Source organism: Anguilla rostrata, chromosome 8, assembly GCF_018555375.3.
Source record: "Anguilla rostrata isolate EN2019 chromosome 8, ASM1855537v3, whole genome shotgun sequence".
Classification (NCBI taxonomy): Eukaryota; Metazoa; Chordata; class Actinopteri; order Anguilliformes; family Anguillidae; genus Anguilla; species Anguilla rostrata.
The window spans coordinates 47,051,299-47,076,652 of NC_057940.1; the positions used below are offsets into that span (position 1 = coordinate 47,051,299).

Consider the following 25,354-nt stretch of genomic DNA (forward strand, 5'->3'; position numbering starts at 1 on the left):
AGCCATGGAAAAATGCAGGATCAAATATAATAGTATGGTCAATCTCTGACAAATTCAGATTAGTAACTTTATTTATCTGTTATACTATTACAGAAGAACTATCAGGATTTTTCTACTATGATTATTATTTTCCTATTACATAGCTGTATGGTGAGCCAAGGTTTGAGGGGTGGGGGTTTGGTGACTGTACTTATCTGATTCTTCATGCAATAAAACAATTGAACCCCCCCCCCCAAACAAAGAAAAGAAAAACACCATTCATTTTCTATCAGAGGGTTTACCAAAAGGGATAAAGTGAATTTTCTGGTTACACTCACTAACTTTCCCTCAGATCATGGCTTGGGGAACCAGGGAAGCATCCATGAAGCAATCAGTCAAGTATACCTCTTTGTGGTGAAGGGCAGCATACTCAGCCTCGATGTTCTCAACCTCTGGGTTCATAGAAAAGACCATCTGAGCCTCAAGGCTGAGTGCCAACTCCTTGTGGTGCTGTTTTTCAGCGCAGTCGCATGGTGTCTCCTTGTTTTCATTCTCTGCAAACAGGTCTGCATTGCTCTTCACCAGGAACTGCAGGCAGGGAGCAGAAATGGGAACTGAGTATAACATGCAAATTGACACTATTCAAGCACACAATCACACAATAAAGCAAGGAGTGATTGACAGATAGCAATGTAGAGCTGGTTGAAAAACAAAGACTTGAATTTTTGCTGCAGCTCGTCTGGTCTTCAATCTTCCCAGATACTCCCACGTCACCCCCCTGCTCACTACCCTCCACTGGCTGCCCGTTATGGCTCGCATCAAATTCGAAACATTGGTCCTAGCATACCAGGCAGTCAAGGGATCAGCCCAAGCATACCTCCACAAGATCTTCAAACCCTACATGCCAGCCAGACCCCTCCGTTCCACTACCTCAGGACGCCTGGCACCTCCCCCTCTTCGCACTTGCGCTTCCCGGTCATGTCTCCTGTCTGTTTTGCCTCCATGATGGTGGAATGACCTTCCCGTGGAAGTCAGAACAGCTGAGACCCTGACCACCTTCAAACGACGACTTTAGACTCACCTCTTCAGGCAGCACCTCTCCCCATCCCTCCCTACCTCCCTGTAGTCTCTAATTGACCATGTAATCTTAGGGTTGTAGCTAGGTAAGCTGTTTATCTTAGTTAACTTAGTTATTGCACTTGTGCCTACTCAACTATTGCTTGTTTTATTTGCATAGACTGCTTTGTTGCTGTTTTTGTTGTGTTAATCAGATTAACCTACAGGGTCCAAGCTAAACTACGAGGTCGTTCCCTGCACTTGGAACTGTACTTCCCTTTAGGGCTTTCAACACACCTTTTCCTGGTTTTGGTTATACACTTTGTTGTACGTCGCTCTGGATAAGAGCGTCTGCCAAACGCCTGTAATGTAATGTAATTTTCACATTTAAGGTTTGAGCCTAAGGTTGAACAGTACTGTTATCCCAGTGTTTTTATACAGTGTTACATCAAATATAATCTGTACATTCCATAACTTGAAATTCTGTGAAAGATTTTTCATGTGGCAACCCTAACTTAAACAATAGATTGGGCAAACTTATCGGCCAGTATATAGAATTACAGTTCAAAGGATATATTACCAAGTGGACATTTGCATGCAACACTGACAAAATTGATTCAACTAGTATAATTTTACAGCAGACTTTCATGCTTAAATTAATAATTTGAAGTTAAAGTTAAAATAGCATACAAAATATTTTAAAGTCACCACATATTCGTTTCAATTCATACCACTGTCACTTTGTCACTGTCTGCTCTATTGCACATTCCCTAATGGCCATTTCTACTTTCTTCCCCACACTGTCAGCAAGGCTTTTGCCCCAAATTTCAGGGTGGAGTGTCTGGACTCCCCCACCACTGCAATTCAGCCCCTCTTTCGTCGCCGCCTCCACCCTGCCCACTTCCATCGCCACCTGCTGCTCCCCACCACCGCCACTCAGCACCGCCCATCATCTGAGCCGCAATTTGAACAATGTAAACATTGATTGACTGACTATGTTGGTCACCAATCTACACCCTGAGCCAACCAGCAGAGGATGGGTTTCCCCCTTGAGTCTGGTTCCTTCCCATCTGCAACAAAGAGTTTTTCCTTGCCACTGTTGTTTAGGCTTGCTCCTGTGGGGGTTTAGGCCAGGGTTGTCTGTGAAGCGTATTACGACAATTGCTGTGAAATAAATAAAATTTGATTGATTGATTGATTGATTGATATGGCTGTTACAAGCTCCAACTCACCCCTGTGAAGAACAGAATTGTTGCGCACTGAAAAACTCCCCAAAAAATTCTGTATAAATCAAGTTGTTCCACCCACTTTTCACTTCATTCAATACCATCTGTACATACCTGCAGTAAGCCAATTAATTTCCATGTGGATGAGACTTTTTATGAAATAGTAGATAAATCCCAAACAGTTAAACACATTTATGAAAATTGGTGTGTCTATTACCATAAAGCCATACATGGACAGCCAAAAAAAAATTGACTACTTTTGCCTCTCCCAATTTGCGGCCAATATTGTGTCATATAGTGGCACTATAGTAGTCTTTTGAATTAACAATAACTGAAAATAGATAAGTCTACTCCATTTGATTTAGGAACCTGAAATTAATGTTCATTCCAGGCAGCTGCTGCCTATGAGGCACATTCGGCACTCCAAAAATATGATCCAAAAAGGCCGTAAAGACCTTTACTATGTTGTAACACTTAGATGGCATGTCGTAACACTTAGATGGCCTGGTGCGTATGTACAGCTGCAGCGCTTCCATGCCGCAACTAAAAAAGGTGTCACACTAGTGTTGTCACGATACCAAAATTTTGACTTTGATACCGATAACAGGTTTAGTATCAGGATAATTGCTACTGAAACGATACTGATTCAATACTCGGTACCTAACGATACTGAAATTACCTTAATAGATCAGAAACGTAATGTCCACAAGGGTTGACCTCATTTTCGAATTCACGGTTTATTAAAAACTGGTTTATTAACAACCTTTAAGTTGAAGCCTGTTCAACATATCAATAAGCATAGGCCTATAGTGCTACAACACTAAACAATAGAAAAATATATTAAATATATTTCAAAAATTAAACAATTGTAAAGTAAATTATCTTTAAACAGGTCTTTCGCTTTAAAATAGATCTAAAAACAGCATATTTCAATAACAATACAGCATCTTCCTATAATAAAATATTTACAAATTAGAACAGCTATTGCTACTGAAGTGAACTGAGTCTAAGCTTGCGCTGTATCAACGACGGAGAATGCACAAGCGCACGTCACCTCACTTGCCAACCTTAATTGCTACTGCCATCTAGCGAAGATACTGACAAATTACACTTTTCATCCTCTCAATCGGTAATGCGGGAGACACGTTTCCCTGGCTTTTACATTTAACGCAAAACTACGGAAGGTCGGAAAATTCTATTACCGAACCATTTCTTTCTTTTTTTTTTTTTTTTAAGTACCGAAAAAGTGCTGGAGTTTCGGTATAATGTGCAACACTACGTCAGACACATATTCCAATCCATTGCTCAGCTTAGCAGAGAATGCACTTCAGAGCGCCTCAGAGACAGATAGAATACATATTTCAAATAATAAATACAACATTGAAAAAAAAAAACGAAACGAAATATCAACTTGCCATCCCTTACAGAATCCAGTAGCACCCCCAACCCCCCACCCCCCCCCACACTTAACTTGCATGTGGGCTTCATTTATTGCAAAGAAGTTAGTCATTTCAAAATGGCTTGATGAAACTTGGGATGTTCATTCATCCTCAAATGATGGGAACTGGACAAATGGTCATGGGCAAGACACTATCCTGCTCTAAATATGAGAAAATGTAAAATAAAATATTCTTTTACAGATATTTTCCAAATATGCAACAGAAATTAATTGATACATGAGGAACATGAATCCAGTGGATTACATAGGGGCTGGGTAGCATGTATTAGCCATGCCAACGGGGTTACTTTCTCCTTTTTCCCACGGCACGCAGGAACTGGCGCCGTAGGCTATGCATGGCAAATTGTGGTCACTCACTCACTCACGGATCGATTAACTTTAGTTAACCTAGTTTGTGCATACGGATGCTATCCTGCACACATGAGTAGGCGCTAAGGACACACAGTTACAACTACTGATACAGATGTATGGCACACGAAGGACAACAAATAACGTTACAGAGGTGAGGACGTGCCATAGCTAGCTAGCTATATAGCACAGAGGGCAAAATGGAGCTTTAGAATGTCACCAGCAGCGTATGCGCGTGAGCTCAACAACACATTTCTCATAGAAAAGGTAGTTTGCAGTCTTTTTTTCATTCATTACAATGGTGGTACATGACAAGAAATGACAAGAAGTAAGTGGTACTGTGTGTGCTGTTAGCCTTTACTGATTGCCGTACAAGGTTAATGTAAAGTACCTAGCACAATCTGACAGCACAAACCCATAAAAATGTACTGTGAATGGTACTTGCTCAATCGAACGGTAAATGTGAAAAACATTCCATTATAGTCAGCGGCACCGAAATTTTCTGTCACACCCTCAATAAATGGCAAATGTCCCAGTAGAAGATTGAATAATATCTTTTGAACTTATATATTTTCTGAAACGTTATCGATTCCACTTGGCCACAGTGAGTGAAACTAGGCGATCTGAGCGTATAGTTTCTATGTAAATTATGTCTAAAGGATTCAGCCTTGTTGTTTGCTACCTAAACTTCACAGCATAGCCATTGCCATTATTATGATTGTAGCATGAAGTGTCTATTTTCAAAATCCATTTAAACCATTCACAAATTACATGGGACTTTGAAGTTATAAGACGGGATGTATCAAGTCTCCAGTGAAAATATTGACTTGGCTATCAGTCAGAATTCTGAGAGAACCAACAGCCAAAAAATACAATTCACCAAGTTGCGCCGTGGGTCTGGACGGTTTCGTGCTTGTTACTACTGATGGTCATTGAATTGAGTGTTGCTCTGGATAAGAGCATCCGCCAAATGCCTGTAATGTAATTGTCCTGTGAACATTGTTCACGGTTATTCTTGGCAGGTCTTGCAGACATGTTGTGAAAAAACCATTGAAGTGTTAGCTGTCACTGCTAGTCTGAAGTAGTCAGGCTGGCTAATAGACCCATTTTATTTTTGTTAACAAACTTGTGCAAACCTGGGGAAAAATTGTATCACATTGGTAGGCTATCACACTACTGCAGGCTAGTATGTTCATTCATCAATGACTGAATGTACGAAGTGCATTTAATTGTGTTTCTGGTTCTTTTATTTCATGTTCGCAAAGCTATAGAAAATATAAAGTTTGGACAGATAGGATAAAACACATTAACGAAGACTAAGCTTTTGACAACACTAATTTCAATAGTCCGTTTGAAATTGAGTGTAACTTTTGTTACCAGTAGCATTTGGTCTGCATAGGCAGCCTGCCTTTGATGACTTAGCACACAAACAAGGGTGGAGCAGCTGACAGCGATCATTTCAGTAAATTACTGTGTGACATGATGTGTTGATAACTTAATGCTTAAAGCCAATTTTAACTACATTTTAGTTTGGCCAGAGTGGAAAAGGCACTAGGCACCACCAGAAGGGGATTTAATTGAGAATGGATGACACTTTGAACCAACAAGTTCATAGAGATTGATGTACTTTCTTCACTTCATCCAACGTCCCCACATAGATTTCTTGACAGATGTTCTAACGAATTCAGTGTCTCTGTTTCCTGTGCATATTATTAACGAAAAATCAATAGCAACAATACTTAACTTTCAGCAAAGTTTAAAGAGAATTACAGTTTCAAAATTAAGTCTTCAGAATGATAGTTATATGGATTTTATTCTTATTCATAGTTGTCATCCTTGCATCATTATTCAGAAATGTGCATTCTCTACTGTACCACAACTGGTTAATCATTAAAATTCTTTATTCGGAATACTGATGTAATCGTAATATAACCACGAAACCATGAAAATCAGTAAGACACAGCAAATTAAATTGCAACACATTTTGCTTGAAGTAGTACATGCACAGCACTGGGGAAATATGACGGGGAAAAAGGGACACTGAATTCCACTGTTATCTGCGATCACGTGCATGCATTGGTTGTGCTCTGTGCTCCAACACAAAAATATCATCCTGTTACACTTAATTTTTCAGGATCAAAACTATACAATAATTATAAAATTATCACTCTTGATAAACTTTTATACACTTTATTCATGTTATTTATTTACTTATTTATTTTTTATTTTTCTGCTCTAAAAGTGTTTACACAGCAAAAAGTATACATCATAGAGCAACTAAATTAAGCAGGCAGGTTCCCATTCTGCTCATGTAAGAAAATTTACCCAGACTGGCCAGATAGTGGTGCTATATGAAGAAAGTGAAATTTTTAGGGCCGTAACTTCCTTAACGCAGGGAATCCCTACCTCCACACAGATCTTCATCCCTGAGGCGGCTGCATAGTGCAAACAGGTGTTTTTCTTGTTGTCAGTGGCATCGATATTGGCTCTCTCATACTCCCCTTGGTCCAGTTTGGCACCAGTCCATTTGAGGATCATCTGGAGGCAGTCAGCACGCTTCTGCTCATCTTCAAAGGGGCGGGTAATGCGTGGGAGGAGCACACCTTCTGACAGCAGGATCTGTGGTCCCATGCAAAGTAGGTGTAGGGCGGTCTCATTGTGAATGTTGCGCTTGTTGGGGTTTCCATCTTTGCAAAATAGGAAGGATCTGCCAAACAAAAAACGGTAGGGGTTCTGGTTGATCATCACCAATCAAATTCTCAATTCTGCAGATCCCATCATTTAGTAACATGCTGGTTTCTGAGATCCACACACCTGAGGATCATTTTCCTAAGTACCAAATAATACAACATATACTACAACATTACATTACATTACATTACAGGCATTTAGCAGACGCTCTTATCCAGAGCGACGTACATAGACAACATATTAGTGAATCAGGTAGGAACTTTTGCCTTAGCATCCCTTCAACATAGGCTACATGGTGACAAGTACAGAGGACCAAACCTGTATATAAATAAATTCATTCACAAATAGATTTCTTTAACCATTCAATAAAAGTTTCAGGTCACTGGTCAATCATTTTGATGAGCTGAAATCTTGCAGACTGAATGAGCAAGCATTGCTGACTTTCACCAACAGCATGTGGATAAGTTCATCATGGCAACTAAGGACCACTGTTTCCCTTTCAGTTTACAAAAAGTAATGTAAGTCACCTCTTGTAGTTCACATTGTTAATTCCTTTAATGAATTTAAAAGCCTCAATTAGATCACACTTAAGTCTCCTTTTTCTAAGTGTGAAGAGATAAAGCATCTTAAGCCTTTCCTCATAACTTCTATCTTTCATACCAGTAACCAATTTGGTTGCCGTTTGTTGAACCTTTTCCAGAGGCTCGATATCTTTCTTGTAGTATGGACCCCAGAACTGCACACACTACTCCAAGTGTGGTCTAACAAATGTATTGTATAAGTGTAACTTCCTCGCCTTTATACTCAATACGTTTGGCTATACATGTATATATCTCAGCACCCCTTTCTTACTGCTACAGTACAGTGACTAGAACTTGAAAGGCTTTGATCCGCCGTTACTCCCAAGCATTTTACAAATTGAGCACATTCCAGTTTTGTTCCTTCCATAAAGAAATCTTGCTTTATGTTTTTATCTCTCACATATAGAACTTCACATTTAGCTATATTGAATTTAATTTGCCCAGTTTCTGCCCACTCCTGGATTTTCTTTAAAACTACCTGGATTACTTTAGTAGATTCCAAACTATTAGCTGGACCTCCCAGTGTTGTATCATCTGTAAACTGAACTCATGTCCTTGCAATCCCTGTCAAGGTGGAAGACTAACCCTAACCCTAACCCTAACCCTAACCCCAGCACCAATCCTTCAGGGACACTTCCCTCAGTACCCTGCTCAAATAAAATCCCTCCTACTAATCTTTGTGTTCTACCCTGTAGCCAGTTCCGAACACATTCTGAAATGCATCCTGTAATTCCTACTGCCTTCATTTTGCCAATAAGATTCTTATATGGCACCTTATCAAATGATTTTTGGAAATTTAAGTATATAATATCATAAACCTTATTATAGTGCATCAGGTATGAAGAATGGAAGCAAGGTAATATCATACCAATATATAAACAAGGCCACCACAGAGCGTGGCATATGCCCCCGACCGCAGTATGTTGTAAACCACATAATGTTGGTACCCCCCCCCCCCCCCCACACTGTATAACACACCCTCCTCCTCTCTCTTTATTTTGGGTTCCAAACTAAATTTTTGCACTACAAATTGCTGAAAAAAATTTCACACCACACTCAACCCATGACGCATGCATTTTAATCACAAGCCCTCTAATGCCAGCTAAGGCTGTCCAAAGTGCCATGAAATTGAGTTTGAATATTAGCTTTTGTAATTAGTTAGAGTTCGAATATATTCCAATATCATTTGCATATAATTCACAAAAATAAGCTGCTTATTGTCGGGCGCAATATTGCACGTGATGCTCCCTCTAAACTGGCCTGCGCGTTATTTTCCACAAGCAGGCAGTAGAATGGAGGACATCGGTGAACTTTCAAACTAGGTTACTACATCTGGGGCCTCATTTACAAAACGTATTTTAGATCAATTGTGTGGCGCGTACGTAGAAAATCACGTCAAAGTAGTGAGTAGTGGCAGTTTCTATAGCCAACTACGCAAATGAATAAAGCACTTTCTCGTGGATGTAATTTTATTAATCACAATAATAGGGGAATGATTGTTTATAGGAAATCCCTGTTTATTTCTTAACACAAAAACTATTCAAACGGCTAATACTTGTAGCCTAAAACAACATAAATTACATACTCTGGTTAGTTTGTTCAACTTCTTTCATCATCCAATTTTATCAAAATCTTCAGAACAGAAAGGAAACATAGCCTGCCATGGGAACATTATTTAGCCTAAATTGTTAGCTGACCAGATCTGTTGAACGAAGTGAAAAAAGAGACTGGCTCGCGAGGCTAGCTGACCAGTAACGTTAGGTGTCCATGGAGCTGAAAGTATCACCGGAGGTTATTCGCAAGGAAAACCAGACGAACCACTTGCTCTGGGTCCAGTGCAGAACGTTTTTTGTTGACAGACGAAGTAACGTTAGCACAGGAAATAAACTTTGCGTGCATGAACATGATTCGCTGTATGAAAAGCCTGTATATGTTAATTACAAAACGTTAATTAAATTCATGTTAATTAAATCCAAAACTAATATTCGAATGCTCAAATTTACGTTCGAACTTTAAAAAAAAAAAAAAAAAAGATGTTCGAATATTTTTCGAACTTTGAATATTTTTTGACAGGCCTAATGCCAGCCCCCCTATTATACATCGGCAAAACCTTGGAGGAGTAATATCATCTTTAAATGGTCTCTGTTGTTCTCAACCATGAGGGAGGTGACGCCCAACTTCAAACTGAGATTGGAAACGGGGCTCGCAAGTTGATATGAGGTGAATCGTCAACAGTGTCTAATGTCTTATTTTCACATCGAAATGACAAAGTAAACATATGCTGTAAAAATAGTGCATTGTTTACTGATACATCACGAGGCAATGGACTACTTACATCTTGTAACGTCAACCTGAACTTGAAATCGAAATAGAAAAGTATGGCATATGCCCCTGACTGTACATGGTCAACCACATAAAGGCAGCCATATTGGATGAGTGGCGTCACGTCTAAACAGCCTTATGTGTCAGCCCCCGATAAAAGTCAAACACAATTCAAAGGCGCCATATTGATGAGCGTGGGTCAGATAACCAGCCTTTGTGTGGACAAGTCCAATTCACCACCAAAAAATCAGCCCGCTCGACAAAGGCATTTTCTGTTAAATGAGCGGAAACCAAATTGTTGACGGAAGACGAACGGGGCCTCGACCTAATGCCCCTCCTGCCTCCTACGGAGGCCGGGAACATAAAAAGGGGACCATACTAATCCAGGAAACTACAGGCCTGTCAGTTTGACTTGCAAAACCCTCACTGCAAAAGCACCAGTGAACTAGGCGTTTGGTCAAGGTTTCTGAGGGAAGCAACAATTTCTCAGAAAAACAGAAATGAGTGTGTGACAGGGTGACTGTCATACCAAGGCCTGTCTAAGGGCGTTGGAAAGAGATATAAAGGAAAGAGGTGTAAACAGAGGTTTGAGACTCTTCTCGTACTCTGAAATGAGTGCTTGAACGGTTTCTCCTATTTGGCCAAATAAAAGTTGTATTGCTGAATTACTCTGTGACCCGACTAAATTATTTGCCTCCGATGAAGGTAAAATCCATGACATCTTCCTCGTATATATATAAACGGCCTTGACAGGGACATAGATATTATAGACAAGTATTATTATATATTAAGTATATATTATTAGCCAAATTTGCAGATGATACAAAACTGGGAGGTCCAGCTCATAGTTTGGAATCTACTAAAATAATCCAAGAAGATTTAAGTAAAATCTAGAAGTGGGCAGAAACTTGGGAAATTAAATTTAATACAGCCAAATGTAAAGTCCTGCATGTGGGAAATTAAGATATTAGACAGGATTACTTTATGGGAGGAACAAAACTGGAATGTGTTCAATATGGAAAGATTTGGGAGTAACGGTTAATCAGGTGCTAAGCACTGTGCTGTAGCAGTAAAAAAAGGCCAATAGGATGCTGGGATATATAGCCAAAAGTATTGAGTAGAAATCCAAGGAAGTTATACTTATCTTATACACTTGGAGTACTGGGTGCAGTTCTGGGGACCGTACTACAAGAAAGATAAAGAGGCTCTGGAAAAGGGTCAGAGGAGCAACAAAATTGATGACTGGTATGAAAGATAAAAGCTATGAGGAAAAACTTTAACTGCTTAATCTCTTCAAGCTTAGTAAAACGTGACTTAAGGGTTATTTCATTGAGGCATTTTGATTCATAAAGGGGATTAATAAGAGATTCTTCAGGTTGAGATCTATTAGTAGAATGAGGGAACATAAATGGAAATTAGCAAAAGGTAAATTCCATACAGACATTAGGAAGAATTTTTCACGCAGAGAGTAGTCAATGTGCTCTTGCTGTGAGTACACAGGAAACTGAATGGCATGCAACAGCAAAACCCGCACCCCATACTCCCTCAGCACCTCCCACATGACACCCCGGGGCAGGTGCTCTTATGCCGTCTCCAGTTCCACAAAACACATTATGAAAAAACTACAAAGTAGATCATAGACCTTTGGCCCAAGGTGTTCGAGTACCATGTACACTTATGAACATCCTTGGGTTCGAACATGAGCCCCTTTTCCACCGTAGGGCCGAACGGTTCTGAGCACGGAGAGGAACGGTTCCAATGGTGTTTCCACCTGGAAACGGTTTGGCGCAGAACGCTTACAAACCATGCCCAGCATGATTTTTTTTTGGCACGGTTAGACAACCGTGCTCAGTGCAGCAGAACCGTTCGGGTGGGTGGGCTTAATGACGTAGGTATTCACTGACTGGTTTCACATTACGTCAGTTTTGTGACTCCGCATACGGTCTCTTCATGTCTTCTTCCGTAAGCTAGGTCGGTAGAAAAGCTAATATAAATAAAAATGCCACTCAAAAATCGTATTCCGTCATAACAGCAAGATAAACATGACAATAGCCAAGATATACCAATACAGCAGTGAAAAAGCTGCTCACTGAATAACAAAATAAACAAGACAAAGTTTTAAAAAATGATACCATGTCATTCTACAGTCAATATCTGCGACTAAATATTGAATAAATAAAATAATAAAATAATAATTAAAAACCATACTATTGGTTTTACGCGTAGAAATGTCCCTTTTGAGACTGAGTGGTCATATATTGTCTTGGACAATCCGTTTGTGAAATATACCTGCATTTGTGATGCCTGGGGACCTTCCAAAATAGCTGTGCGTAATACCACACATGTCGTTTAGGGTATTGTACCTTTTTAGTACAATCTAGCTTGATTGACAATTCATGTATTCAGTAGGTGAGAGTATAAGCTTTCTAACGATGTATAACATGTCTAATTTTGCTTTTGGAATAGCGTTTTTTAGGTCAGCGTAACCGCAAGTTTTCTTATCATCGCATTCACTCACTTCACTCTGTGGTAGCAGTAAAAGACGCTGCACCTAACGAAACATTGTTAACGATTTCACTAAATTTCTTGGAAAATACTATTATTATTCTGGGCATAGCTAAGCCATATATTTGCTGATAGACCTAGCTGACATCATTTTCTGGAGCAAAACAGAAGCGGACTGAACTGTATCAATGATTTACTGTCTCTGTCTCCATCTACTGAACACAGATAAAATTTCATCATTGCTATATAAGTATTACTGCTCAAAATATTTCAGTTATACACGTTATTTTTTAAATTGAGTGTCTTTAAATAGGTTAGTGGTATTATATAATGTGGATATTTCACACTGTAATGTAAGCGTTAGTTAGTAGTGTAATAGTTTTTGTGATTCAACAGTGATGGTCAGTGGAGGATACGCTAAGAAGAAAAACCAAGAACAGACCAAAATACACAGAATCCTCGTTCATATCGTCAGCCAACGAAACATAACGTAACAAAAACAAAACAGAATGGGGAGCGATGATAACAACTGGCACATATTTATTATATACACAACGGGACGCCGTTGCTTATCCGCCGCGTCACTTGCTGTTGTCACTAGTTTTTCTTAGATACTTTCTAGTCCTGGTTTTAGCAGCCCGACAGATGGAAACAGACATGGTAACCGTTCTCACAAGTCCTGAGCAGCGCGGAACGGCAGGGAGTGGCCCTGGTAACAGTTCAGCCCTACGGTAGAAAAGTGCCTATGGTGTCCGTTTTGGAGAATGACCATGAATGGCACAGAATAACACCGCTGGGATTCAGTTCCTCCAAATCACACCCCTCAAAGTTTCCCAGTCATTGCCTACCTATCTAGTCTATCTAGTATTTAGGCAATCAGAGCAATAGGTTAGGAAAATGGTGAGCATTGTTGGGCTGAATGGCCTGTTCTCGTCATTATGTTATGTTATGTTATATGTTATGTTAAGTGCCTTCGGAAAGTAGGCATGATCCTAGTCGATGCGCTGTCCTAAGTTGGTCTAGGGAGGGTGTAGACTACCACATGCCTCCTCCAATATGTGGAGTCGCCAGACGATTCTTTTGACCTGACAGCAAGGAGTTTCACTGGGAGAGCGTAATGCGTGCGGAGGTTCACGCTGTCTCCCCCAGATCCCCTCCCTGCTGAACAGGTGCGCCGACCAACCAGTAGGAGTCGCTAATGCAACGATCATACCCTCACCGGCTTCCCACCCGCGAACACTGCCAATTGTGTTCGTGGGAACATCTGACCAAGCCAGAAGTACTGCTGCCGGGGATTAAACCCGGGTCTCTCCGGTGGTAGGCGAGTAGGCTACTTATTGGGATGGCAGGTATGCCATCCCGCCAAGTTACGCCTTGGCGGGGGCATGCCCCCATACCTATACAGCACCGAGAGTTTGGCACTTTTCAGGGTTCCCCACAGAAATAACCACAACAGCCACAGACACTCAGCCCTTAAAAACATTAAATTCTGTACATTCTGACCCCATTTCAACAGACAGATTTCATAAACAACTTCACATGTCCACACAATAAAGCCCCAAACTAAGGGGATTTTGCGTTTTCTCCTTCTTCTTCTTCTTCTTCTCATTCTTATTTTTCCTGCCGCCTATCCCACTAATAACGTCTCCCCATTGGACATTTTACCGACACCCGCCAAATCTTCACCTACACGACCCAATGGAAAACTCGCATACACACGCAAACTATCCATACATTCTTACTCTGAAACATTGACAGTACAAACAGCTAGTCCGCCTGTGGCGTAGTGGGTAAGGTTACAGTCTTAAGAACACAAGGTCTAAGGTTCGAACCCAGGTAAGAGCGCCTTTCTTTAAAGGAGTACCATGGTGATTCCCACACTTCCTCGTTTTTATGTGCTACTTGCCATTGAAAAAACACAATGAGTACAGTATTAAATAGGCTATGTCCGTTCTGCATTTTTGGAGAAATATGCGTTTCAAATTTACCGTCCTATTTTCAAACGGTTGACAAAGTTGTCAACTTGGTCCGTCACGAACACAGTCCTCCCACACCACTCCCCTTTTCCACGCCCCGTAAACCCATGGATAACTCCAGACCCATAGTTTGCGCGGCTGGCTTACAGGCAAGACAATGCACATATTTCACTAACGTTAGGTTCACTTAAATTACAGTAACCTTTAAGGACTATTAGATTATTTCTGGTTATATTAATTTAACTAACTAGCTAACGTTAGCTAGCTAGGTAGTTTGCTTTCATAACGCAATGTTATCGATAACGTTAGCTAGCCAGTTCGCTTTTATGAGGACGTCATAGTAGTGCTTTCATCTTAACTTGGCTAGCTAGATAGCAAAAATTATAATTGGATATAAGTCAACATCTTTACCTTAGCTATCTATCGGTACTTCATATACTACTAAGCTAGCTAGCTTGTGAAAAGTCTCCCAAAAACAGCACGTATCATGGGGGTAGCTATGGTAACGGGCCACGGTCTGTCAATCATAGCTCACTGACAGTTAACATAACTGACAGTTCTCCTTACCACGCCCAGACGGTTCGGGTGACCTTTTATAGTGGGAAATTTAGGCTTAGAAAAACACGTTTTAAAGTACATTGAAATGACTGCAAATGTATTCCTTTTATTACAAAGTTACACCAGTTCACCGCTGTGCCATTTCTACTAACTACATTTCTTCACTTGGCTACCGTACAAAACCTTCTTATCAGCAAACGCCACGTTCCTACATTCATGTTACCTTGCCCTGTTCTCTATCTAGCCACATACAAACAATTACGTGCACGTTCTGCAACTCCCCATTAAAACATTTACATTTAAAATCATGATTCACTCATAGTTATAACTACTAGCACTGAACATGAAAAAAACACAGCAATGCAATGGCTTTCACGTGTTACTTAAACCTCCACTTTGACGATTTATGCTACACAGCGAGTGTTATATATACCATTCGATAAGGAATATATGCACGCTCATGGTCATTCCATTTACTTTGCACTATACTCCATGATCATGTCAACCTTCACCTAGATGCCCACTCTGCTAAAAACATATTGTTTCCCCTACGGAATTTCATAATTTCATCCCAATTTCTCTCACAGTTTTCATTTCCTCATATGCAAAGCCTGCTGGGACATATGCGTCTGCTCCTATTCTGCACTATCATGTTTTCCGGTTCTAGTTTAGCAAAACAGCGAAGAGGATTCCTACCTGCAGATAAGCCTATCAAAATGCCTTATAAACCTTACAAACACTAAAAGTGCATCTCCACAAAATAACAGACAACGGAGCTGCACAGAAGGATAAACCTTACAAACACTAAAAGTGCATCTCCACGAAATAGCAGACAACGGAGCAGGACAGAAGGCTACACAAGTTGCGACCTAGGGAGTTATAATTCTACTGATTTGCTGATTCTTTTGTCAGTCAAGGCTCGGTGGATGGACGTCAAATCCGTGAGTACATAAACTGGCCATATTTCATCTGCGTTTCTGATTCGTTTACGCTTATGCCACTGCATCCTTTCTCACAGACACTGTTTCACAGCAAACCGAAACTGCTGAACGGTACACGCTCATCAGACTGTACAAATTCACACAACGATAGCCATAATCCACACCCGTTTTTTACAGGGTCGCATTTCTCACTCTCATAATAAAACGCTTTGCAAAAAGAACTGATATCTCATAAAAAACACGTTTTCAACGTACAAAAATGCCAAGTTACTAAAAAGTATTGATATCAAAATGACGCCAAGTTACGATACTACAAACAATATAGGCTATCTTGCCTCACCGAAATGACATAAGATGTATCTCAAAGCAATGCTACCCAATATTTCCTCAGTTCTTTCAAGTCACTTGGCCCTGTGTTTTCTAATCTTACCATTTCACAATCTCATGCAAACTTTCTGTCAGATCAAAGAGACAAATATTTCGAATTGCCTCATGGAACACATTGAACATTGTACATTGAAATTAATGTATAAATTCATTAATGTACAAAACTGCTGCTGAGCAACGACAGGAAGCACATTTCTCCAGAAAACATGTTTATACTTGCTTCTGAACTGAATTTGAGTACATGTGCAAGTTATTGTATATTTGCTACGTACAATAAATACTGCATGTAAAACACATATTGTACATACATACATAGAGAACTTCTTAATCCGCATGGGGACATTTCCCTGGCAGCATCTTACATTCACATTCACGAACACACTTGTACCAAGAAACATACTATCATTCACGCAACAGAAAGCCTGGGCAGCGAAATACATAGGCCTACATACCAATACAAATTGGACATATACACACCTATTCAATCAATCTTGACTGTGAGAGAGCCATCCACACATATGTTTGGCCTGTCCATGTAGTGCATGCTTATACACAGGGCCAAGTGACTTGAAAGAACTGAGGAAATATTGGGTAGCATTGCTTTGAGATACATCTTATGTCATTTCGGTGAGGCAAGATAGCCTATATTGTTTGTAGTATCGTAACTTGGCGTCATTTTGATATCAATACTTTTTAGTAACTTGGCATTTTTGTACGTTGAAAACGTGTTTTTTATGAGATACCTCTACACTACCCAGACGGCCCCGTTACAGCCTTATTCTTAAATTGATTAAATTCATTTTTATTCTCATCAATCTACGGTATATAAAACAGACGGTATTAGTAATCACTCGTTTACAAAGTTGTTTAAGTAACGTGTGAAATTATGTGAAATTGTGAAAACTGTTGTACAAAAGTACTTTTCTCACGTTCACTACTAGTAGTTACAATAATGAAAGAGTCATGTTTTTAAATGGAATGTTTTAATGGGGTGTTGCAGATACAACATACATACTAATTGTTTGTATGTGGATAGATAGAGAACAGGGCGAGGTAACATGAATGTAGAAACTTGGCGTTTGTAGATAAGAATGTTATGTGCAGTAGCCAAGTGTAGAAATATAGTGAGTATAAACGCCACAGTGGTCAACCGGTGTAACTTTTTTTGAAAAATCTATAAATGTGCCGTCAATAAATGCAGTTAGCTGCCCGTGAGTGACTTTTGGTAAACATATGTATTGAAGATTCTGATATTCTGCTAAGTTCAAAAGCAACAGACAATTATTAGTTAGCAAATATAAGTGTAAGAAAATGTTAGTTTAAGATATGAAAAGATCTGCCTGAGGACGAGGCGGGATTCTATCGTCCAACCTTGTGCTTCCCAGTCAATGACATTATCAGTGCGCCACTGTCAAGTAGCTGTCCAAGGTGTGAATTTTCTTGGTAAAAGGTGTCTGTGGTTTTAAAGAAGAAGACAGTCCAGTAAGCATGGTTCGGTGAAAGACGGGGTAGCTGTGGTGCAAAAGCAATAGTTGAGAAGTAATAGACAATTATTAGTGAGCAAATAAGCATGTACAAGAAATGAAAAATGTGCTTCAGGCAGGATTTGACCCAGTGACTCAACGAGTCATAGACTGTGACAATACCACTGAGCCAGTGGTTTAAAAATGATCTCAGCTAACTCTTTGAGTACTCTTGGGTATATGCTATCAGGACCAGCTGCCTTGTTTGTCTTTAGTTTAAGTAATTAATACAGTACTTCTCTACAAAAGACCAGTGATCAGATTCTTAATGAATTTATATGTTTTTATTCATTTTCTGGGGGGCATTTCAGAGCACCAATAAGCGTTTCAGTTGGACTCTAGATGTGACTGCCAACAAAGCTTCAAAATTTAATCAATTTCTGTCAATCTGAGACTCTGGTGGTGGTTATTGGTAGTATGACACATTTGCATTATATGTATCTTATTTTTCACAATTTTTAAAAATAATCAAACATCTCCTTTACACCACGTCTTGGGCCATCAGGTCTTGAGTTTTGGACACCATTTAATGCAGCTAGCTTCTGCTGCTTGGACAGCGGAATTCCTGTAGATTGGTAAAATATTATGCCTGTCATAAGCAAATCAAATTATGAATGAATCACTGCATTTATATTAGAGCCCGACCGATGCCAGATTTTTGGGTCCGATGCCGATCCCGATTTTGGAGAGTCCTAGCCCACTGATTACCGATGTTTTGACCGATATTTTGTCAAAAAGTGCAACATTTTCAAATCAATTTGAAAAACTTATATTTTATTAAAGTTTCTATATTTAAGAACATTTAACTTATAAGCAAACAAATAAAAATAAAAATAAACACACAAAGAACTTTTTAGATAAAAAAATGTAAAAGATGATATTAAATTAAATATATATATATATATATATATATTAACACCATCTTTAAGTGTGTGAAATCAAAATAACTCCACACCTTGCTTGTACTCCTTTCTTTTCCAGCCATCTATAAAAAATTAATTTAAAAAAATCAGTTTTCCAGTTTCAAACATGTATTTTTATAAATATTATTATTATTGTTGTTGTTATTAATTTGTTATTATTATTTCTTAGTATCTATTCTCAGTAAATGAATTATATTTTCTTATTTTATTCCTACTACATGATCTCAAAGAGTAAGACTTTATCCAGCGAGCTTCCCTGTCCATAAGAATTTGGTGGTGAAAATAACTACAATGCGCTCGCTATAACGCATTAGCTATTGACACAGCCTCATTATTTCTTATTATATATTCTCAGTAAGTTAAATTAATTATATTTTCTTATTTTATTTCTAATACATGATCTCAAAGAGTAAGACATTATCTAGCGGAGCTAATGAGTGAATCAAGTGTAACGTTAGATGAAATTAAATTGACTGGATGAAAAAACTACAATGCGCTTTCGTGCAGGTTACCCGCGCTAACTGTTGGTTGATTCACTTCTCCAACAGCAATCCTTCTCTCATGTTATCACGACAAAGCTAGATAACATGGCTTAAAATGATCCACGTTAGAAGTGTTTTATCAGCGTTTTTACTGTCTGCTTAGCTTGCTACGATGACGTGTGACTAGATGACACACTCATTTGCAATAACGCGTTGGCTATTGACACAGCATCATATAGTAACTAATATCATCTCAGATAAAAAAACAAATGTGTGATGCATTCAATCACCATTTTATTTTGGCTGGTTATTTATGTGAGAATACAGCGATGTCCTCTGGAAATGTAGATCTTATGCTGCTTATGTGCTCACTGTCACTTCATAAAGTCTTGCTAGCCAGCTAGCTTGCTAAAGTGGACCAAATATGTTAGCTAGCTCGCTCGCTTGATAATGAGGATTGATAAACATAGTGGTCGCATAAACGCATTTAATTAAAAACTTTCACTAAATATACATACCTTTATTGTGGCAATCGAATCTGTGCAGACAAGTCTTGCAGTGGAGAATATTGGATGAGGCACGAGTGACAAACGTCTTATTACAGATGTAGCGCGTCAGCTGCTGCAGTTCACACTTGTATTAGAGCTCCCTCTACTGGATAATTCTAGTAAATAGCAATTACAACGTTCGAACAGACAAGTACAGATAAATAATCAATGTTTTTTTGGTTTATTATACTTATTTAAAAATCGGGACACATCGGCTGCATAACTGCCAATCCCGATGTCGTCAAAAAAGTCAAATAATGGTCGATATATCGGTCGGGCTCTAATTTATATAGCACTTTTTCGAACACTCAAAGTGATTTACAGTGATGAGTGGGAACTCACCTCACCCATCACCTATGTGTAGCACCCACCTGGGTGATGCTTCATTTATATTCCCAAACAGATGCACTAAAAGAAGCGTTAACTTGTCGGTGGATATGTCACTTCTTCTGATCAGCATGTTATTTTGTCCACATACAGTAACCTATCAATAAAATGTATTATTTACATTTACCCTGAATGCTCAATGAATCATCCTGCCTACACAATCAAACTTACAGTGGATACACCAAGAAGCTTCCACCATTTGTCAAGGTGTAATGAGGTTAATTTTAAATCAGTTTTGAAAATTGTGTTCACAAATACGATTTTTTATTATTTCACATTGTAAAACTACACTATTGCAGTTATTTGGCTAAATGTTATCTGACCCACAAACATACAGAACATTAATGGGGCAAACATATGTCTGGATAGATTTGTAAGATTCTATATTTATTTAATAGGCCTAAATATTTGTATTCCCTGTTTTAAGTATGTACAGCACAGGTGCCCAATACATCGATCGCAATCGTACAGTTGATTGCAGAGCCATACTGTTAGATTTCGTCTCATTTAAAAAAATACATAACTTAAAATGCTAATTCTTCCCATTTTCATCCCTCTTCTATACGGCTTCTTCCTGACAGACAGGTACACTAGATTGACGCGAAATGTGGCCAATCTGCTGCTGTTGAGAACTTTGCTACATTAAGCATGCCCATACATGATATAGATAAGAGCAGAAAATTCACCTTGGGCAATTTCTGTCAGTGCAGGGCATTCAAAGCTCCTGAAACAGTGGCTAAACAACAGAAGGCATAATTGCAATGAAAACGCGTGTTTCAAAATATATTTGCTTTATTATGCGTATTTTAGATGAAGAAATGTCCTATTTTATTTTTATTTTTTAATTTTTTTTACATACAGTTGGACATACAGTACATAACCTTTATGAGAGAATAACAAGCACGAAACCGTCCAGACCCACGGCGCACCTGTACAAAGTGTCATGAGTATAACTTGGCTAACTATATAGCTAGCTAGCTAGCTATGGTATGTCCTCACCTCTGTAACGTTATTTGTTGTCCTCCGTGTGTCCATACATCTGTATCGGTGGTATGCGTTAACTAGGTTAACTAAAGTAGGCGAAACGCTAACATGTTAGGGTTAGCTAAAGTAACGTTAGGCAATAAAGCTGTGTTTAAAAATCGTTCCGTTCGAAGTAGTGATTTTGGGAGATGCACCTGTGCATGCGTTCTACCAAACGTCCCTCTCAGGGCGCCCGTGAGTGAGTGAGTGACCACAATTTGCCACGCATAGCTCATGGCGGCAGGTAGTAGGTTTTCCCCGGGAAAAAAAGATCAAGTAGGTGCGTTTCCAACGACTAATCGATCAATACATTACTCATACCCATCCCTACTTGTTCCATATGGCAATTTTTTGTTATTTTGATGTGACATATATACTTTGAATGACCACATTCTCTTCAGATTGTAAGATGGAAAAAACACAAGGCCAAGTTGAAATAATTTAGGAAACATTGGGCAGCATTTCTTTGGAATAAAGCTTGCTTAATTCGTGTGAGCAACAATAGCCAATATTGTTTGCTGTAACTTGGCCTCATTTATATATCAATACTTTCAATAGCAGGCGTAGATTTTGCAAGCTTTAATTAATGACGTAATGACGGTGATATGTATGCATGAGTAACTTGGCATTTTTTATGCTGAAAACATGTTTTTGTTGACATATTAAATCCAGACAAATTTCTTACTTTCGCCTTCATTCTGCAAAGCATTATCAGTTGTGGTTTTTGGCATCTAGCCCAAATGCGTGCAGCTAGACAGTATGTAGATTAATCTCACCCAGGCAGCAGAGTCAATACTGCATGTTCATGCATGTTTGCACACGTTTCAACCTGAGCATTTTAGACAAGTAGACGGACTCACAGAGACCGACAGAGTAGTTTATACTAGGTGTTGGTTGCAGCAAAAAAAAATAACGGGCTTTAAATCGGCAAAAAAACCAGCAAAAGAAATCCACCAGTGATGGATTCAGCCTATTGTCAATTCCCAATGTATTAGCCCATCCGACCAACCATATTCTGTGGTAGTGCAAGCCACAAGAAACACAGAAAGAGGGATGTTGATTATTTCAAGTTGGGGGCGCGGGTGGGGGAGGGCAAGCGATTCAGCTGCTTGGTTTCGCAGGTGCCTATGCCTAAGCACTGAGGCCATTTCAAGTTACACATTTTCATCAGGATTACACTTGATTACCTTTATTCATTTCCCCAAATAAAATTAATTTAAATATTCAAACATGAATTTAAAATTAAATCACATAAATGATACACACTTTAATTTGACATGTCAAATTCAGCTAAATTCACCATGTGTTATTACAAAATAATGGCCAACTTAAATAAAATAAAATTACTAGCAAGTAAATTGTATTAAGACTGTTAAATAATGAAGATACTCCGAGATTCATGTTAAATAGTCAAACCTTGACTGGCATCACACCTGAGGGTAAATGCACAAATGTTACAAAAAATGTCAAGCTGCCCCTCATCTATTAATAGGCGCGGTGCCACTGCTGAACTTAAGTACCTCTGCAAACATCAGGAAAAAAAAATCAATAAAACCTCAGTCTACGGGTACATGATACCAGTCTTAACATGGATTCCATAATGACAGTGCCACAATATGAATTTTACTATATTGTGGGTGCCGTGGAAAGGGATTTTTTTATGAGGTGTTGGTATGTTTACTTAAAACACAGGACTGGTGTAAAACCAAAGCCTGGGAACCAGACTACAGCAGACAAAACTTTGCCTCCCTCAGCCAATGTCCTTCTGCATATAGCTGTGTTTGTGTATTATATACTTATGGTCTTATGCTGAACCATTAAATAAATGTGCGCTATTTAATAAAATTGACATTGTCAAGTCAGGTATAGGCTATACCATGTGAATAGCATGGCTATCCTCTCTCTCCCCTATTTTTCTGGGGGAAACCCTGAATGTACATAAAAATAATGGAAACAATGATTAGCCTGATACATTTTCTGATACTTCACACTACCTGAATTTATGCATTTTTAACTGTTTTTCACTGTTTATTTGTAAAATACAGCTGCATCCGAGAAATACAATGCACCAAAAAAACAAAGCCATGGGCAAATAGAAGTGCACAAGTTTCATATAATTCACTGTCAAAATGGAGAAGGAATTATGAACATAAGGATGAGAAGCACTGACCTCAACAGTCGACTCATAGCATGTCTGGAGGCATAGTGCAGGGGGGTGTTGTGCTGGTACGGCTCCCCGTATGAAGTGTTGGGGTCCAGTGACTCCTTAAATTGGGGATTGCTCTCATACAGCTGGCAGGCCAGACCCTCATCTCCATTGATGAGTGCCTTCCGGAACTTGGTTGCAGTGTTCCCCATTGCTCAGTTTGTGGTGGACACGGCTGGGCTGCTGGCACACACTCCACCTCAACTCTTATCCCCTTGATGTGCAAATGGACAGCATGCTGCAGGCTCTAGGAGAGAAATGGCAGAGGAGTGAGCCCAGACGATAAAATCAAATTCTAGTATATCGGATGGATAACACTTAAATAATCCATTTAATATGTTACATAGGAAATGTAATTCACTGTATTGTTTCAAATTAATCCCTATATCCTTGCTTTTCATTGCAAGCATTTACACAATATTTATGATGTGCCGACAATCTTTGCAAATGCATTGCTGTACTAGTATGATATAAAATCTAAATCTGTCTTGTGGATTGACAAAAAAATTTTTAAATCCTAATTAGATGAGTAACTCAATACTACTAATACTACTACATGGGGCGACATAGCTCAGGAGGTAAGACCAATTTCCTGGCAGTCGGAGGGTTGCCGGTTCAAACCCCACCCTGGGTGTGTCGAAGTGTCCTTGAGCAAGACACCTAACCCCTAACTGCTCTGGCGAATGAGAGGCATCAATTGTAAAGCGCTTTGGATAAAAGCGCTATATAAATGCAGTCCATTTACCATTTAATAGTGGAGGAATATACTTTTTACCATGATTAGCAAACATGTAGCTTCATAAACCCCCACCCCAGCAATGAAAAACAATTCTTGAAAATTGTGTTAAATTTACTACGTTACCACATTCCACACAAAATGTGCAACACCAGTACCAAAATTTCAATTTGTCTTGAGAATCCAATTCCTGCCATCAATCAACAGTGCGTAAGTTGACATGTCAAGATTCCTGACATCATCACAGACAAAAATCTCCTATACAGCAATAACATTTTTTATTTTTTTTACAATAGCAATTTTTAACAAAATTTTGAGATTTGAAACTAGCAATCAAAGTTCCAACATTTTAGGGGCATTTTGGGACTATAGCTGCCGCTGTCAAAAGGGAATTCCACCGTAAAATGAACTTTTACTTGCAGAAGAGTAGCTGTCCTCCTGATTAAAATCAGCTCTCCACCAGCTCTCAACCTGTAGCGAGTGTACAGATATAGCCCCAAACTACAGCACATGCTACAGGTATGACTAGTCTTTCAAGACTACTATTTTCTGAAAGATGTTTTTGTAGAATAATGGTAGTGGGAGAGAATGGGGAGAGGAGATGAAGGCATTAAGCCAGGAAAAAAGAAATGTATGGCGACCATTCCCTCATGTGAGGGCTGATACGGATATACTCAACACTTACACATTTTAATAAATTATCTGACAAAAATATCACCAGAATCAGAATGATCAGGAAATGGCCACAACATGCGTGGTTTTATGCACAGCTATCTCAGAAGGTATACAGGCATAGCAAATTAGTTATTATTTCACAAAAAGATTGTTCAAGAGAATAAATGACCACATAATCTTGAAAGGGACATCCCTACACATAAAACCAATGGTAGGATTGCATATTTATTCCATATTTAGTAGCTGACTTCAGGGTTTCCCCCAGAAAAGTTGTTAGGCCCGGCGGCAAGTATCTTTTGACGGGGGCCGGCAGCCCGGCGTGGACCGGCGGCCAAGTGTCTTTTTTGATGGGGGCCCGGCGCGGGCCAGCGACAGATTGATGGCAGCATTAAGGTAGGGCCCTATAGTTTCTGTGATAACAGAATCACGGATTCCACAGGGCCCTACATTAAGTCAGTGCTAAAAGCTGACTGGAGATTTGAAAATATAACTACGTAATTTGAATTCAACACACATTTAAAAAAATCTATTTACAACTATAACTATTTACAGCATAGCATAGTCTTACAAAGAATCTGACAACAATGTACAGACTTGGAATGCTGTGTTTTCAACAACAACAAAGGAAATTAAATTAAATTAAAATAAATAATATCAAAGTTTTTGCAGTCTACAAAAGACTTGAAAAAGTCTTGATTGGCAACTGATTCTTACAGCCTTGGAATGCTGGGCACATTTCAACAACAACAAAAGAAATTAAAATAAATAATATTAAAGTTTTTGCACTCTACAAAAAACTTGTATTCAAGTCCTGATTGGCTA

General features: G+C 39.1%; 1 protein-coding gene across 10 annotated transcripts in view; it reads right to left on the minus strand.

The window, feature by feature from the left end:
* The window catches only part of LOC135261819 (ankyrin repeat and IBR domain-containing protein 1), a 226,930-nt gene that overhangs the window by 193,022 nt on the left and 8,554 nt on the right, over window positions 1-25,354 (minus strand). For 9 of the 10 annotated variants that reach the window (XM_064348453.1, XM_064348454.1, XM_064348448.1 and 6 more), the window contains exons 2-4: window positions 23,086-23,368; window positions 6,475-6,775; window positions 385-567 (exon numbers count right to left, since the gene is read on the minus strand). In XM_064348453.1, coding sequence (XP_064204523.1) covers window positions 385-567; window positions 6,475-6,775; window positions 23,086-23,273 — 672 coding nt within the window. In that variant the 5' untranslated portion in view covers window positions 23,274-23,368. The remainder of the gene's footprint in view (window positions 1-384; window positions 568-6,474; window positions 6,776-23,085; window positions 23,369-25,354) is intronic. The other variant, XM_064348447.1, reaches the window with a different exon arrangement.